The 14017-nt window shown below is 38.0% G+C and overlaps 1 protein-coding gene across 2 annotated transcripts in view; it reads right to left on the bottom strand.

Moving 5' to 3' along the window:
* The window catches only part of LOC119728727 (deleted in malignant brain tumors 1 protein-like), a 45687-nt gene extending 32626 nt beyond the window's left edge, over positions 1–13061 (bottom strand). For both annotated transcript variants that reach the window (XM_038201073.1, XM_038201074.1), the window contains exon 1: positions 12407–13061. In XM_038201073.1, coding sequence (XP_038057001.1) covers positions 12407–12488 — 82 coding nt within the window. In that variant the 5' untranslated portion in view covers positions 12489–13061. The remainder of the gene's footprint in view (positions 1–12406) is intronic.
* Positions 13062–14017: the final 956 nt, after the last annotated feature.

Raw genomic sequence — 14017 nt, 5'->3', positions numbered from 1 at the left:
TACAAAATGGTTTCATAAACTCTCTATACGAGCAATCACAATTTAAATTACATTTTTTCTGATACCAAACATTTGTTGCAGGCAGTCATATCACTGAAAATTACGACACAATCTGCACGATGAGGTTTCTTCTGATGAGCTCCCATTATAATCTGTTGAGGTGCCATCATAATCTGATGAGGTTCCATAAAGCTGACGAGGTTCTATAATCTCACGAGGTTCCATAGTCTGATGAGTTCCATAATCTGACGAGGTTCAATAATCTGATGAGGTTCTATAATCTGATGAGGTTCCATAATCTGACGAGGTTCAATAATCTGATGAGATTCCATCATAATCTAATGAGGCTCTGTTAGGTGATGGGTTTCCATCATAATCTGATGAGGACTCTGATGAGGTTCCATAATCTGACGAGGTTCAATAATCTGATGAGATTCCATCATAATCTAATGAGGCTCTGTAAGGTGATGGGTTTCCATCAAAATCTGATGAGGACTCTGATGAGGTTCCATAATCTGACGAGGTTCAATAATCTGATGAGATTCCATCATAATCTAATGAGGCTCTGTAAGGTGATGGGTTTCCATCAAAATCTGATGAGGACTCTGATGAGGTTCCATAATCTGACGAGGTTCAATAATCTGATGAGGTTCCATCATAATCTTATGAGGCTCTGTAAGGTGATGGGTTTCCATCATAATCTGATGAGGACTCTGATGAGGTTCCATAGTCTGATGAGGTTCCATCAACTGCTTCATTCTCAATCCCGATACACTACTCTTCTGCTCTCCATCAACTGATTAAATTCTCTTACTGCAGGGTTTCAACAAATCTCGAATTTCCAATATTAAAGTATACACAGTTCAGTTAAGATTGTTATACTTTTATGGTAAAATTACTTGGGAGATGGACTTTAATGATACATCTAAATATACGGCCAAATCAACAGTTAAATCAACATATGAAAACCTTGGACTACACACTGTCTCAACTTTTATGGCCTCCGTCAAGCTCAAGCAAAATTTGCGTGTTGTTATTTGAAAAATTAGGGCAGTATTTATTTGATAGTCGGACAATTAACCCAGATTAACATCTTCCATGACTTTCTTTACTAAATTGGAACTGATTACAAACTCATCTTTTATAGTTTCGTAAACCTTACGGAGGCCTCACCGCCTGTCCCTCCGGCGAAACTCGGTGTCTCGATGAACCGGTCGATCAGTTCGTGAACGACAAAGCTGTTTACTATATCCCGCTTCAATTCTACCCCCTGTAAAGAAGAGACAAATCTTCCTTGACTGACCCTGCTATCCCAGGCATCTCTTGCTCTGTATGCTTTGACCTAGACACGGAAGAGACAGAATGTCCGCAGACCTCATGAAAAATTTAAGCGATGAAGTTATAGCTGTGCGTACGCAGAAAACGGAATGCTGGAAATGCCTATAGGGCCTATGCATCCTGGCCATTGCGGGTTATGGGTGAGAATGCAATAGTCGCACTTCAAATGGCTAGATAATCAACACCAAAGTTTGCATTAACATGTCCTTTCAAATGATTAATGGATGGATACACTGTTTATGAGAGCCAAATATATGTACCTCTGTTTATGACGCTGTTGGTTTACTGTTCTGAAGCTCCAAAATAAACTGTGCATCAATAATTATTGTAAACCATTATATATCATTGTCATTTCGGTAATTACATTGGCATTACAAGCTTACGTCCATGATTGTACTGACAGCTTTTGCAATTATTTAAAGTCACGTTTCGCGTACAAAATAACCTGGGAATAATATCTCGTAAACAATTTCCTATATAGTACAAGTATTCCAAACCATCTTTGGAGCATATGATATGACTTGAAGGTAGAATACGATCGCATCAAGTTTCCTTTTATAAGGACTCATCCGACATTCTCGTGTGTAGACCACGGAGGTTCTGGATAACTTGACACCATGTGTATGGACTGCCGAATCAATCATAATTTAAAACCATGCACGTAAAGTAAGATCAATCTTCAAAACGATATCAAGTTTTAAAGGGTATCTGTATACTTAGATAAACCATTATTAAATTAATTAAATACTCTGAAAATATATCTGTCACATCGCAGGTTGTCAACATAAGAATGACTATATTCAAAGGTTTCTGCTTCTTTTTCGCGCAGTCTCAATCTCATGCACCATCTTAATTACCGTGACGGCCTGTAGTATCAATAATTCATGTTTTCATTCAGGTGCCTGTTAAATCTTCCATCTTAGCCTTATACGGTAATTATTTTAAATTTACTGATCGTAACAACGTCTGATAATGTATCGTGGTTATACTCAGCTCAGGTTGCCAAGCAAGCATTAAAAAGGCAGCATGGTATATAACAAAATTAAGTTTGAACAATAATATAATAATACATATTTGTGAATGTTGGCAAGGTTTTGTGAGACTGAGTAACTATTATCTAAACCGCTATAGTGATATAATCAAACAGCCATGTGGAAAATAAAAATACGTAATGTCCGCTAACACGTACAGGTCAAGGTTTATTCTTGGTATTGGACTTAAAGCCAAACGTCGTGATCTACTATCCAGAAGTGTAAGACAAAAGGAAACATTTGTGTTCTGTCACCGCTTCTACGTTGGAGTTTCATGTAAGCCAGGCAAATCGGTGCATTATATGATGTAATTGTTCATTTGATGATAAAAGCATGAAATCTGGCACACAGTCAGAGTATGTCATGGGAAAGATATTGGGCTAAAGGGCCACCTCAGATTTGGCCTTTGAAAAAAATCATAGAATAATATGCAATGGCCGCCATTTTGAAAACTTTGAAAATGTATTGTTTTCCAATTATTTTTTTCAAAGGACAATTCTACGACGGCCCTGTTAGCCAAATGTGTTTTCCATGACATACTCTGACTGTGTGCCAAATTTCATGCCTTTATCATCAAACTGAACAATCTTATCACCAATCTGATGTACTACTCTTGAAATCGTTCCCGTTTTTGTGTCACATTAGTCATTAGTCATTTCGTAAGTTTTGACCCAATCCCTGACAGTGCTTAGAAATTGACCCATGCAAAGCTGAAGCGATTTCAAGATATTTTGAAATCATTCAGTGATATCTCGAAATTAATTTCAAGATATCTCTAAATGCATTTCAAGATATCTTAAAACCGATTTCAAGATATATCTTCGAATGCATTTCGAAAAATGGGTTCGATAAAAATTCAAAGGGATTCAGAAGAGTATTAAGCATATTCGTTTAACTTAACTTTCTTAAGATACGTCTATGACATAACCGATAACGCAATGGCTTTTAAAAAGAAAAATACCTGCCAGATATTGAGCTTCTACAGCAGCATATGAAAACCGCCGTCGGGCTTCCATTTGCCATTGAAATAATTAGGCGGCAAACACCAGTAGATTGATGTCGCTCAATACTTATTATAATCATGGCGCTATGGACAAAGCTTCACGCTATCCAATGTTCCCTATGTGATTCAGTACGCGCGCAATACAGTTATGTACCGGTTTTGCCGGTGTACTTTGTTGTTACATATCGTTTGTTTACATCCAAAACATTGTTTAAAATTTTAAATGTGCGATATCTAATTTTTTAAAAACCAGTCCATAAGTCCGAAAAAAACAAGGCTCCGGTTTTTGGTGTGCGCGCGCGTCGCCCTAGCCATGCGGGTTTTTTTTTTCAATGTAAGATGATGTCTCAAAATCGCCAAACTCACTGGTTTGACTGGAATCCTGCTGCTGCAAAATTTTAAAGTGTTTTTAGATGGGATAACGATCGAGTATAAGCTTTATGTGGCCTCTCTCGGCTCCCATACTTTTTGCACTAAATTTAGTCGAGCACATTTTGCAGTCTTGTCCGGTCAATTTAAGTTAAGACCTAGAACAAATTGCAAAAGAAACCATTCAAGCGTCAAACACTTTCAAATAAATAAACAAATAACATGTGAACAATCTTATTGTTTCTAGGGAGTGGAAGGGTGTTTCTCAAGCATTTTTTGAGATTAAAATTTGGGACATTTTGTCCTCGAACGATTCGTCTGGTGACTTGCTTCGATTTGCATGCCTATATAAGCTAATATTTAGGATTCATGACCACATGCGAGTGCAGCAGACGACATTGCGTCGGGAAAATAAAAACAAATATGTTTTTACGTGTGTCATACAATTTCGTTTTGCTTTTTACTTGGCTCAAAATGCTACTTTTGACGGGGATATGTCTGTTTCAAGTCATAATGTTATACAGGGCACTACGGATAGAGTGGACTATTTTCCGCCTAAACTTGAGTGCGCAATAAGTCCACGGACGAGATACGATTATTTGAAAAAAAGGATGTCTAAAAATCATATTTGATCATACACAGATGGAATACGATTTTGAAAGTAAGCGACAGTTTTTTATTTAAAGATTATTAATTGAGCGCTTGATAATGATTTGTTGGATTTGGTTAAGAACATTCAGGAAGTACTGGGCTCGGGTTGTGATGCTTACATTACATTTGTTAGTACATGGAAATATGAAACTAAACATCTCAAAACACTTTGGTCATAATTAAAACAAAAATTTATATGAGGTTGAGTGAGAAACAGATATAGTTCTGTTCATGAGCTTTGCATGTACGTCACGTATTTGTCATCAGTACATTTTTCAATTTAAACAGCTAAATTGTGAAGATCCTAATCGAGGTAGGAAAACTGATTGAGACATCTGCTTGTACTGTCAAGAGTGGAATGCACTACTCCAGAAAAGCATACTTGAGTCCCGACGAAATGATTCTTTGGATGAAACAGACCTCGCATTGTTATAACTTTAAAAAAAAAAATGATCTCAATGGCATGGTCCCCCCCCCCCCCCCCCCCCCCCCGTCTAAGGCTTTGATCTGGGGGCATGTATATTCTTTTTTTAGAGGTAATATACACTTGTCACACTGCCTATTTTTTTTCTCTAAAGCCCAGAATTCAGCTACATTTTCAATGCAAGATTTTGATCCAGTGAATTTTTCTTCATTAAGGGTGTTTTGTTTTAGTATACATTATTTTTTTGCCAATTTATTGGCTATTTATAAGTTATGCCAATGACCTAAATTCATCACAAAACGAACACACGAATCTTGGATTTCGGATATTTTCCCTATTATCTAAAATTTGACTCCGGCCTATTGGCGTAGACACTTAAATTTTAAATGGATTTCTTTGTGTATATCATTGCCCGGCCTTGTTTCAAGTAGACCTGTTTATGCAAAGATTTTCCGTGAAACTAATGGTTTATTGAGCACAAAATGATTTGTTTTAACCAATAAATAATTGGGGAAGAAAAAAATCTCAAATTTCTTGATTTTTTTCAAGAAAATATCCTATAGTATTTGGTGACAGTGTAAATCACCATAAATTTTAATAATTGGTAGACATAGAAAAGTCGTCTGCTCTGATCAGTCGTGTCTCGCGAAGTCTTATACGTGATGTGAACGGATTTTCTGACGGGTAACGGGCGCAAAAGAAAACATGACGCCCTCTATACGACTGTTTACGGATGATGAACAATTAGTATAGCGAAAAAGTGAATAAAAACACTTTTCCACTCCTTCGATGAAATTAGATTTTTAGTATGTTAAAAAGTGATGTTTCCTCAGCGTGATAACGTTAAAATAAATTCTATTGCAATTTGTTCTAGGTCAGGCCCTATTTTGTTCTAAATTGACCGGACTGGTCATGAGCCGACATTTTAAGAAAAAAAAAGTGAAAAAAAAATCCGCGTCGCCGCACCACTTTTGGGGCAAGCTCCATACCAGAAACCGAAGACTTTTTTTGGCCTGACAGCTAATATTTTATTGCATTTTTAACCAGTCTTATTTATTAATACTGTACGCTAATACCCCCTTACAAACGTAAGAAAAACGCACTAATTTTTTTTTTAATGAGCATCTAGATCGAAAGGAATAAAACTATATAAAATGAGCTAAAATAAATACCAGTAAAATTGAAATCAACGCACGTGCACTATGTTTGGTTATGCCAGTTATTCCCAGTACAATGGAGCCTGTCGGGTCATGTTGATCAACTCTTTAGAAATGAGTATAAAAGTCGACCGTTCATCTGCATACTGGGCTACAGGTCTCAATACGGATGAATTGCTGCCGGTTTTTAACAAATGTGGATTTATATTTAGGTGTGGATTTCTGGGGACATAATATATGCCCTAATACTTATTAATCCTCCAAGCAGTGTAATAAATCCACCGCTACGAACCCTATTTCTGGTTTGTTACCTGAGCTGAAAATTAGGATACGGGTGCTCAGAATACTGTGGAGAAATCGAACCGTGTATGTCCTGTTCTGAGGCTTGTGTTTATGCTATATGGCTTAACAATTTAATTTAATTGGGCAGTACACGACATCTTTGACAAAAAAAGCGGTATTTTAAGAGTAATGCGTAGGGGTATTCTAAAGGTTGAGATATAGGTAAATTGATTTCGAGAAGAATATGTTCAAATGTTCGTCTCGATACATCGTCAAGATAAGTTAAAATCACTGTTACTGTTATACTTGCAAATATAACTAAAAACAAAAACCATTTTAACACAACATCCACAGTTAAATCAATGCTTGTTATTTTTTTTTCAAGCTTCTCTGTAACTTTGTGCATCGAATAAATAAATAAATCCCATCAGGAACTAAATTATACATTCGCATAAATGTATACTCTAAATCAACCAACAAGCATTAAACCACGCTACTCCGGTTAGTTGTCTGCTGTAAAATGAAATATATAAATTTAATGGAGAGTATGCGATTCTACAACAGCCCTGACACAGCTGAGTCCTGTGCATTAAATTTTAGCTCTCACGGAGACTCTGACGTCAAAGCTGTTTCCATGGAAACACTTGACTTTGGATGTTGCACGGCAGAAACGCCAACGATGAATTTCCATTCATTCGTAATGCTGTCTCTAATTATCAGTATTATTTCGACCAGTGTTGTAGCACTCGAGTGCAAAACTCGGTTCGAGGACTGGAATTTGTTGATTTCATATGATTTTATACTTCTTGTAATGTATTTCACTCATTTGCCCAATATTGTTTAATGTGCTGTTGTAATTTTTCTTTTGAATAGAAGTGTGGAAATAAATGTGATATTGAATTGTTTTGGGGTTTTTTAAAACGAAAAAATGAAATTGAGTTGAGTCCCAGGAGTCCGTCTCGAGTAGCAATTTGGTGACTCGGACTCGACTCGAGACACAGGCAGAAGCAGAACTGAAGCAGAGATTCATTTCGTGTATGTTCTTTTTAAATAATTACAAACCTTTTGCATAATGCGCATTTACTCCACACGTTTATTTCTAATCAATCCGATGCATCAAAATCCAAAATCGAGTTGCAATTAATTTTCAAGGATAAAGGCGAACCTCTCGAAGCTGTTGAATCATTGGGGTTTTCTTTTCTTTTCTTTTGTTGTAATAAATTATTTGTAAAGCAAGTATTGCTTACTATTAAATCTGATATATTTATTGAATGTTTTTAAAATGAAAATGCTAAAATATATACGTTTTTAGCAGCATTTCCATTTAGTTGCCTACTTCTGTAGATTATTCACAAGTAGCCAACCTTACCGTACACTTTCATTGTAATAAGTAAGAAAATACTTAGATACTTTAATCTTTCACACAATGGTAGGCCTACCTGAACTGGCGATTCAGTTGTTGAGTTTCCAACAAATGTCGGTACTTGAGCCCTGACCTTATCATTATGAGTCTACACATCTAGCATTTGGGTTCAAGCGCACGACGCGTCTTGTTGGGACAAGCGGTCAGGCAGATATCCATATTACGTACAATACCACAAAATAATCCAATAATAAAGATGTCTGTGCAGTGTTTCTAAATATTACACCCAGTAGTGTGTTGAACCTGCGTCTCATCACGCCCCGCTGCCTCCATGCTGGAAAGGTCATGCACAAGGTAAGTGTATTAATATTCGGTGCGGACAGTATCAGTACGAATGGTGTTCGTTGGAGGCTTATTTCACTCAATAAGGCTTGCTGTACATAACTGAGATTGGCACTAACGCTTGCTAACGAAATAAATTTGACTAAGCGTCGGCAATGAAGAATACCTGTATATTATTCAGTCCATCCCATACACACTGTGGTGCATCCGCGTTTTTAAATCAGGAGATGAAAAGTAATGCCTAAAATATATATCGATGAGGGTGCGGCATTTTTGTCAGCGGCTAAACAGACCGATCACTATTCAGAGGATGTACTATGTACGATCAGGTATAGTGAAGAAACCATTGGGGAATAAAAAGCTTCGTTGACACGGTGTCTCAATGTTGGTGTTTAACCATAAAACTGCGCCCTTCGTCTCACACACATCCACTGATTTTAAATGAGGACGATATAAACCGGGGACACCCTTGAATAACAACTCGATTTATAAAATAAGCCGTACAAGTCAGAAATGCAAGTTCCTCAATGTTTGTTTTGCATACACATGCTTGGCTTGGCGGAAAGAGTCTTCCAACGTGTTTTCCTAATTATCAATAATGGCAAATCAAAAATTAACTTACATTTATTTTCTAGACTCAATCCGTCTCCAAAGAATATCTATTGTACATTTCCGAGGGTCTATAGCAGTATTTAGTGACGAAATCTAATAATGAATAATAATTATATGACTTTAAAATACGGGTCTCGTAGCTCGTAAACAAGACATCCTCGAGCTAAACATTACTGCACTGATGAGTGAAATATATTATTCCTGTGCATCGCATCCCCGGCGGACGATGTTCAAACTATCATCAGCATGGGGAGCAGTGGTTAAGGCTGCTGCATGCTAATAAGGTCCTCGGGCACTTTGCTATGAACTGAACACGAAGCTATAATTGATGGTGTCACCTGTAATTTAGGACAACACAATATGCTGTGTGAGGAAAGCAAATGACTGGAAGAATTCAGTGATATTTGTTTATACGGTGACTTACAATGTTTAAAATATTCGGATTGCTAAACTATTTGTGCATTAACAGCCGATATTTGCGTGTGAATATCTGATGTTACTTTTGAATACCTGCCACGTTCGTTCAACAGTATCCTAACGAAAGTAAAGAAATTGTGGTTTTAGTTCTTTGTACAAAGTACTTTAAACAGAGCTGCACAACGTTTTACAGTATTTTGTGTGTTGCAAATTATGTGCAAACTAGGTTTCCATCGTCAAGGAACATTCCATAATGTATATGGTTCGGTTACCATTGTCATTGCCAGACTTTATAGACTGTGTTTATCCCGAATCGAAATCATAAAATACTGATGTTAAAATGCGCAAACTGACCTAAGTGAAAGGGAAAGTCCACTGAATCTCTGTCGTCACGAGTATTATAGACCAATCCGGGCACGCTAACAATTCTATCAGGATGGCCCCCTTCAATGGCGAAAGCACTGCGCTTTCAGATAATCTGTCACGGGGCACTTGCTTTATACAATAGCGTGCACAATACGGATGGCTTCTCCATTGAAGCGTGTAATAATTTTGCCTTAATGGATTGTCTATACCTGCATCAGTCTTTTACATACTCGAGCCACTCTCAGTATACTTGTTGATTCGTTGGTGTTCGTGTGTCATTTACATGTGAAACCAGTAGATTATCATAATGATCAACGTTGTGTGACAAAGCATAATGACAAATGTTTATAAGTTCACACATAATAAAAAAAAACATAGATATTTGTATGAATCGACTATCTTCACAATTTAGACCTACACTTGATTTTCCTTTATTATCATGTTGATTATGAGTTGCGGGCAAGGTAGGCCCTAGCAGTAGCCAATCTTAATTTTTTTTTTTTTATAGAGATACAAGTTTTAGCCCTTTAAATATAAATCCAATCAACATTGACTGCAACACATGCCTCAGGAAACAAAAAGGTTCGACACATTGATGGCTTTGTTTACATAGGCCTATATATGTAATTTCAGTATAGTTATATCGTGACGCACGATTCGGTTCTACTTTCGTGTTACATGACAGTTGAGAAAATGTATCATGAATGCAAGTCACCCTAAAACCAACCAAACAAACACACACACATCAGCACCACCTCAGTCCACATATTTTCACGAAGAGATGGTCATGTCGATTTGAAGAAAAAGGTTTTCCAGAAAATCGCAAAAGACGTTCCTGTTGCGAAAAGTACAATTTAGAAATAACGTTGCGATGAACTCATCATGTGATTTAGTGAGAGGTTAACGTTGTGCGGCCCCATTACATATCATTCACGCCGTGGTAATTAGCCAAACCTAATGATTAAAGTTTCCCGTTCCTTAGCGAAAACGAAAATTCAAATTTATTCTACTTGAACGCCCTACCTTCTGTTACTACGTCTTTTGTCAAAAAGGAAGGGGGCGCGTGTTAAGGCGCGCCCGTGAAACGAAATTCTCAGTCGGCCAAATTTGTATGCCTTTCCGTTCAATGCATATTTGTGCTCATTCGTGGGACGGTCATAATTATTAGCATCTCTAAGTGAACACAGAAATGCAATTTTTGAAATGTCTGGCCTTTGTATGCATAATCAGTGTAATTAAGGAATTTAGTAAGTTATGCTTATGGCAGCTTGCCAGAAAAAAAATACGACGTTTAAGAGCAAAATATTGAAAAAGGGCATTTTTTATATGGCCGTCCCCTTGTGAAAACTGTGTCCTGAATATCTCGACATTGACGGACACCGAGTGTCCTTCCACTCTCTCACGGTGACCATGAAAAAGGCATATTTTCCATATCAAACGAGATTTTATAAATCTTTGCCATTGGCATTCTCTTTCTAAACATGCCATGCAACTCCATCAATAGGACCCGCTATAATTCTTCATCATAACCCGGATTGATTACACAACCCCGCGACCCTATTTTGAATGACAATTCACCAAAATAATCCCCTTTTAGTTCCCTGATATTTGGATATCCCACGCTAGGATCAGTAACCACTAGCTGGTGAAAATACAACTTGCTTGAATAGAATAATTCACTACCTCTTTCCGTCAGAATTATCGGGCCCATTCAAAAACACCTGCTGTAGACAGTAATGTGGCTGTCATGCGCTGATAAGAAAACATTTTAGCGGCAATGTATAAGCGTGAAAACACCGACGTAACAACAGAGACACAATGACCGATCAGCAGCCTGGGTTCGTCTTCCTGATCATAGCCAAAACACAAACTGTAGTCTGGTTTCCGCCGATCGATCTGTCATGATCTTAGCGAATGAAAATGACACCCACAGCCCTCACAACATCTCACATTATAGAGTATGAATGAATCGACATAATATGTCAGAAATGTCTTCAAGAAAAGTTCTCTTTGCCTTCAGTGCGTCCTTTAACTGGAAAGAGTAAAAATAGTACAATGTATCCTACTTCTAGGAGCCCCGCCCCTTTTAGACCCTGGAACACTGTGGGAGAATGACATCCTCTGCATGTGATGTATTTTTGGTCAGTTTATAGACTCTGCGACGTGGTTACTGAACATCATTTCAGCTCCGTATCCAAGCAAAACGACATAATTATGCATGGCGAAGACGGGGAGAGGGAAAAAAACCTTCAATTCGTGGCGAGCTGATGAAAACACGCGTGATGTGAATAAACGCGGTAGAGGAGCGAATATAAGCGACCTACAGGGTATGAGAAAGAAGATGGGGTAGGGAGAAGACTAGACATTACGCTCTGGGTATGAGTGGTGAGTGCAGAGTCCATGTATGTGTGTTGTGTTAATGTGCGCAGTCTTGAATGTTGACATTATTCTTCAGGTGGCTGTATCATAATGCGTTTAAGAGGCAGTCTCTGAGGCGTGCTTCACAAGGTCCGTTAAAAAAAACGAATTTATTAAAGAAAAAAATTGCATATGAAGAATTTGAAATTGCTAATGCGAAACTGTAAACAATAAAAATTGCGAAATTATTTGTATCGCTTTGGTTCTTTGGCAAATGTTAAACCTATTTTCGTTTAATCTATTTCCTTTTACAATTTATATCAGATATAAGAAATAACTACAGTCTGACTTTAAATTATTTTTCCGCATATCAAATCAAAGTTTTTTGTGACAGATTCAGAAAAAGCATCCAAACAAGTTTACGAGTTAAACTGTAATAAAACAGGAGTAAAATAAATATACAAAAAATCTCGATTCGAACTATGCGAACATTCTTCAGTAGGTCTACTTTATAAGAAAAAAATATATATCCCAAACATGTTGACTGCTATATCAAAGTAAAAATGAAATGTTAATGTTTGTGCTGGGAACTCTAGAAAAAAGCATTCCATCGAAACAACACCAACATATCTAGTCTTCAAATTTCGCAGCCATAAAAATAATTGGTTTGAACTATTTTGTTAACGGACTTACCTGCTCCCTGCGCAACAGTGGAGCCGAGCAGCAACACGCAAGCAAATGCAACATCAACAAGGTTGTAACACATCCCAGCCATCTTAAATTAGTCGATGATGGAGACGATAGAGATGATGTCCTTATAAAAAAAAACACAAATCCAATCTGGTAGCGGATTGAGGAGATTATCAAGTCGTGACAGCAGGTTGTAGTTCGAGTGAAGGGGATTATTCGTGGCACGTTATCCGGGTTTATCACGGGCTGGGCTACCGCATCAAGACAGCACTCCCTGCATCCAACGCTTGCTCTCAGAGCTCACACACGGGCGTGTACTTGTACATAAACTGTACACATGAGCTTACGGTCAAAATCCAGGTACGGCTAGTTTCTTCCCTACGTTCACTCTCCAAACGGAGGATACGTCACACACGCACGGGTTCCGGAGAGGCAAAATTATGCAGCCTCGCCTTGCTATATCTGTCTGACGGGCCACTCAGCGCGCGCCGCTCGCGCTAGGCACCGATCGCTGATGACACAATTGCTCAGCGTACTATACGCTTTCAAACCCTGCAGCCTTGCTCGCAGCAACAGAGCATTATGCATGTAGGCCTACACTACATGTACATGTAGATGTACATGTACATTGTAGTGACACACGAACGTTGAGGTCACTTTCTGCAGGACAGACTGCGCGTGTTTATATTGAACAGGAAGGTATTGTTTAGGGAGTGCCTGTTCGCGCATGCGCCTAGCATAAGCACACCTTGATGCTTTTCAAGGATACGAGTACATGCGTTCTCACGGCTCACCTGTCTGCTTCTGCCACCTTGAAATGAATATGGTGCAAAAATAATCGATTTCGTTTTCTTCCTGCTTTGCTGTGCTGACAGAGCAAAAAGCAGCACAATATTCGATAGGAATACAAAGTGTACTGTTTATAAATAAGTGCAAAATACACGGGAGTAAAATACGTGTACTATGTTGGGCGTTCGTCATCAATGCAGTTGACAATTCCTTCAATTGTAACATCTTAACTGCTTAAAAAAGGTTTCGTTTGTCGAATACATACTTTGGACATCATTTTCCAGATGTATATCAGGGTGTTTTTTTATTACAGCCCCATAGAAGGAAAAATCATCACATTTATAACACACTGTTTGACCTGATACGTCGGGATAAAAAAAAAACGGAATTGAAAAATAATTGAAATAAATCACTATATTACTTGACAATTCACAGCTATTGTCGATTATTTTTGTTTTGTTTGCAACCTACAAACCATAAATGGCGAGAAACCCTCTTTAGTGTCACCTGTGTTACTATGAGAATTGAGAAAGCCAAACCCGTACCATGTGATCGACAATAGAGTACGTGTACTGGTAACAGGAAATTCCAATACATTATTTTCCATTCAACAAGCATTACTTGACGGCGGGTCACCGAGTCAAATCAATAGAACCGCATTATCATAATAACGCTAGCTGTTATTGTTTCCTTACGCTGTTGAATTCCACCAGGATTTCTGGCGCAATCTTCCAGGGAGCAGGTGCATTCGAGACTGGAGAGGAGTGGACAACACTGCAATCCTCACCATCCACAGAGAAGAATGTGTCATCACTTGCCATCATA

This window comes from Patiria miniata, unplaced genomic scaffold (genome assembly GCF_015706575.1).
Source record: "Patiria miniata isolate m_02_andy unplaced genomic scaffold, ASM1570657v1 HiC_scaffold_20, whole genome shotgun sequence".
NCBI classification, from domain to species: domain Eukaryota; kingdom Metazoa; phylum Echinodermata; class Asteroidea; order Valvatida; family Asterinidae; genus Patiria; species Patiria miniata.
This window is presented reverse-complemented; position numbering and strand designations above follow the sequence as displayed.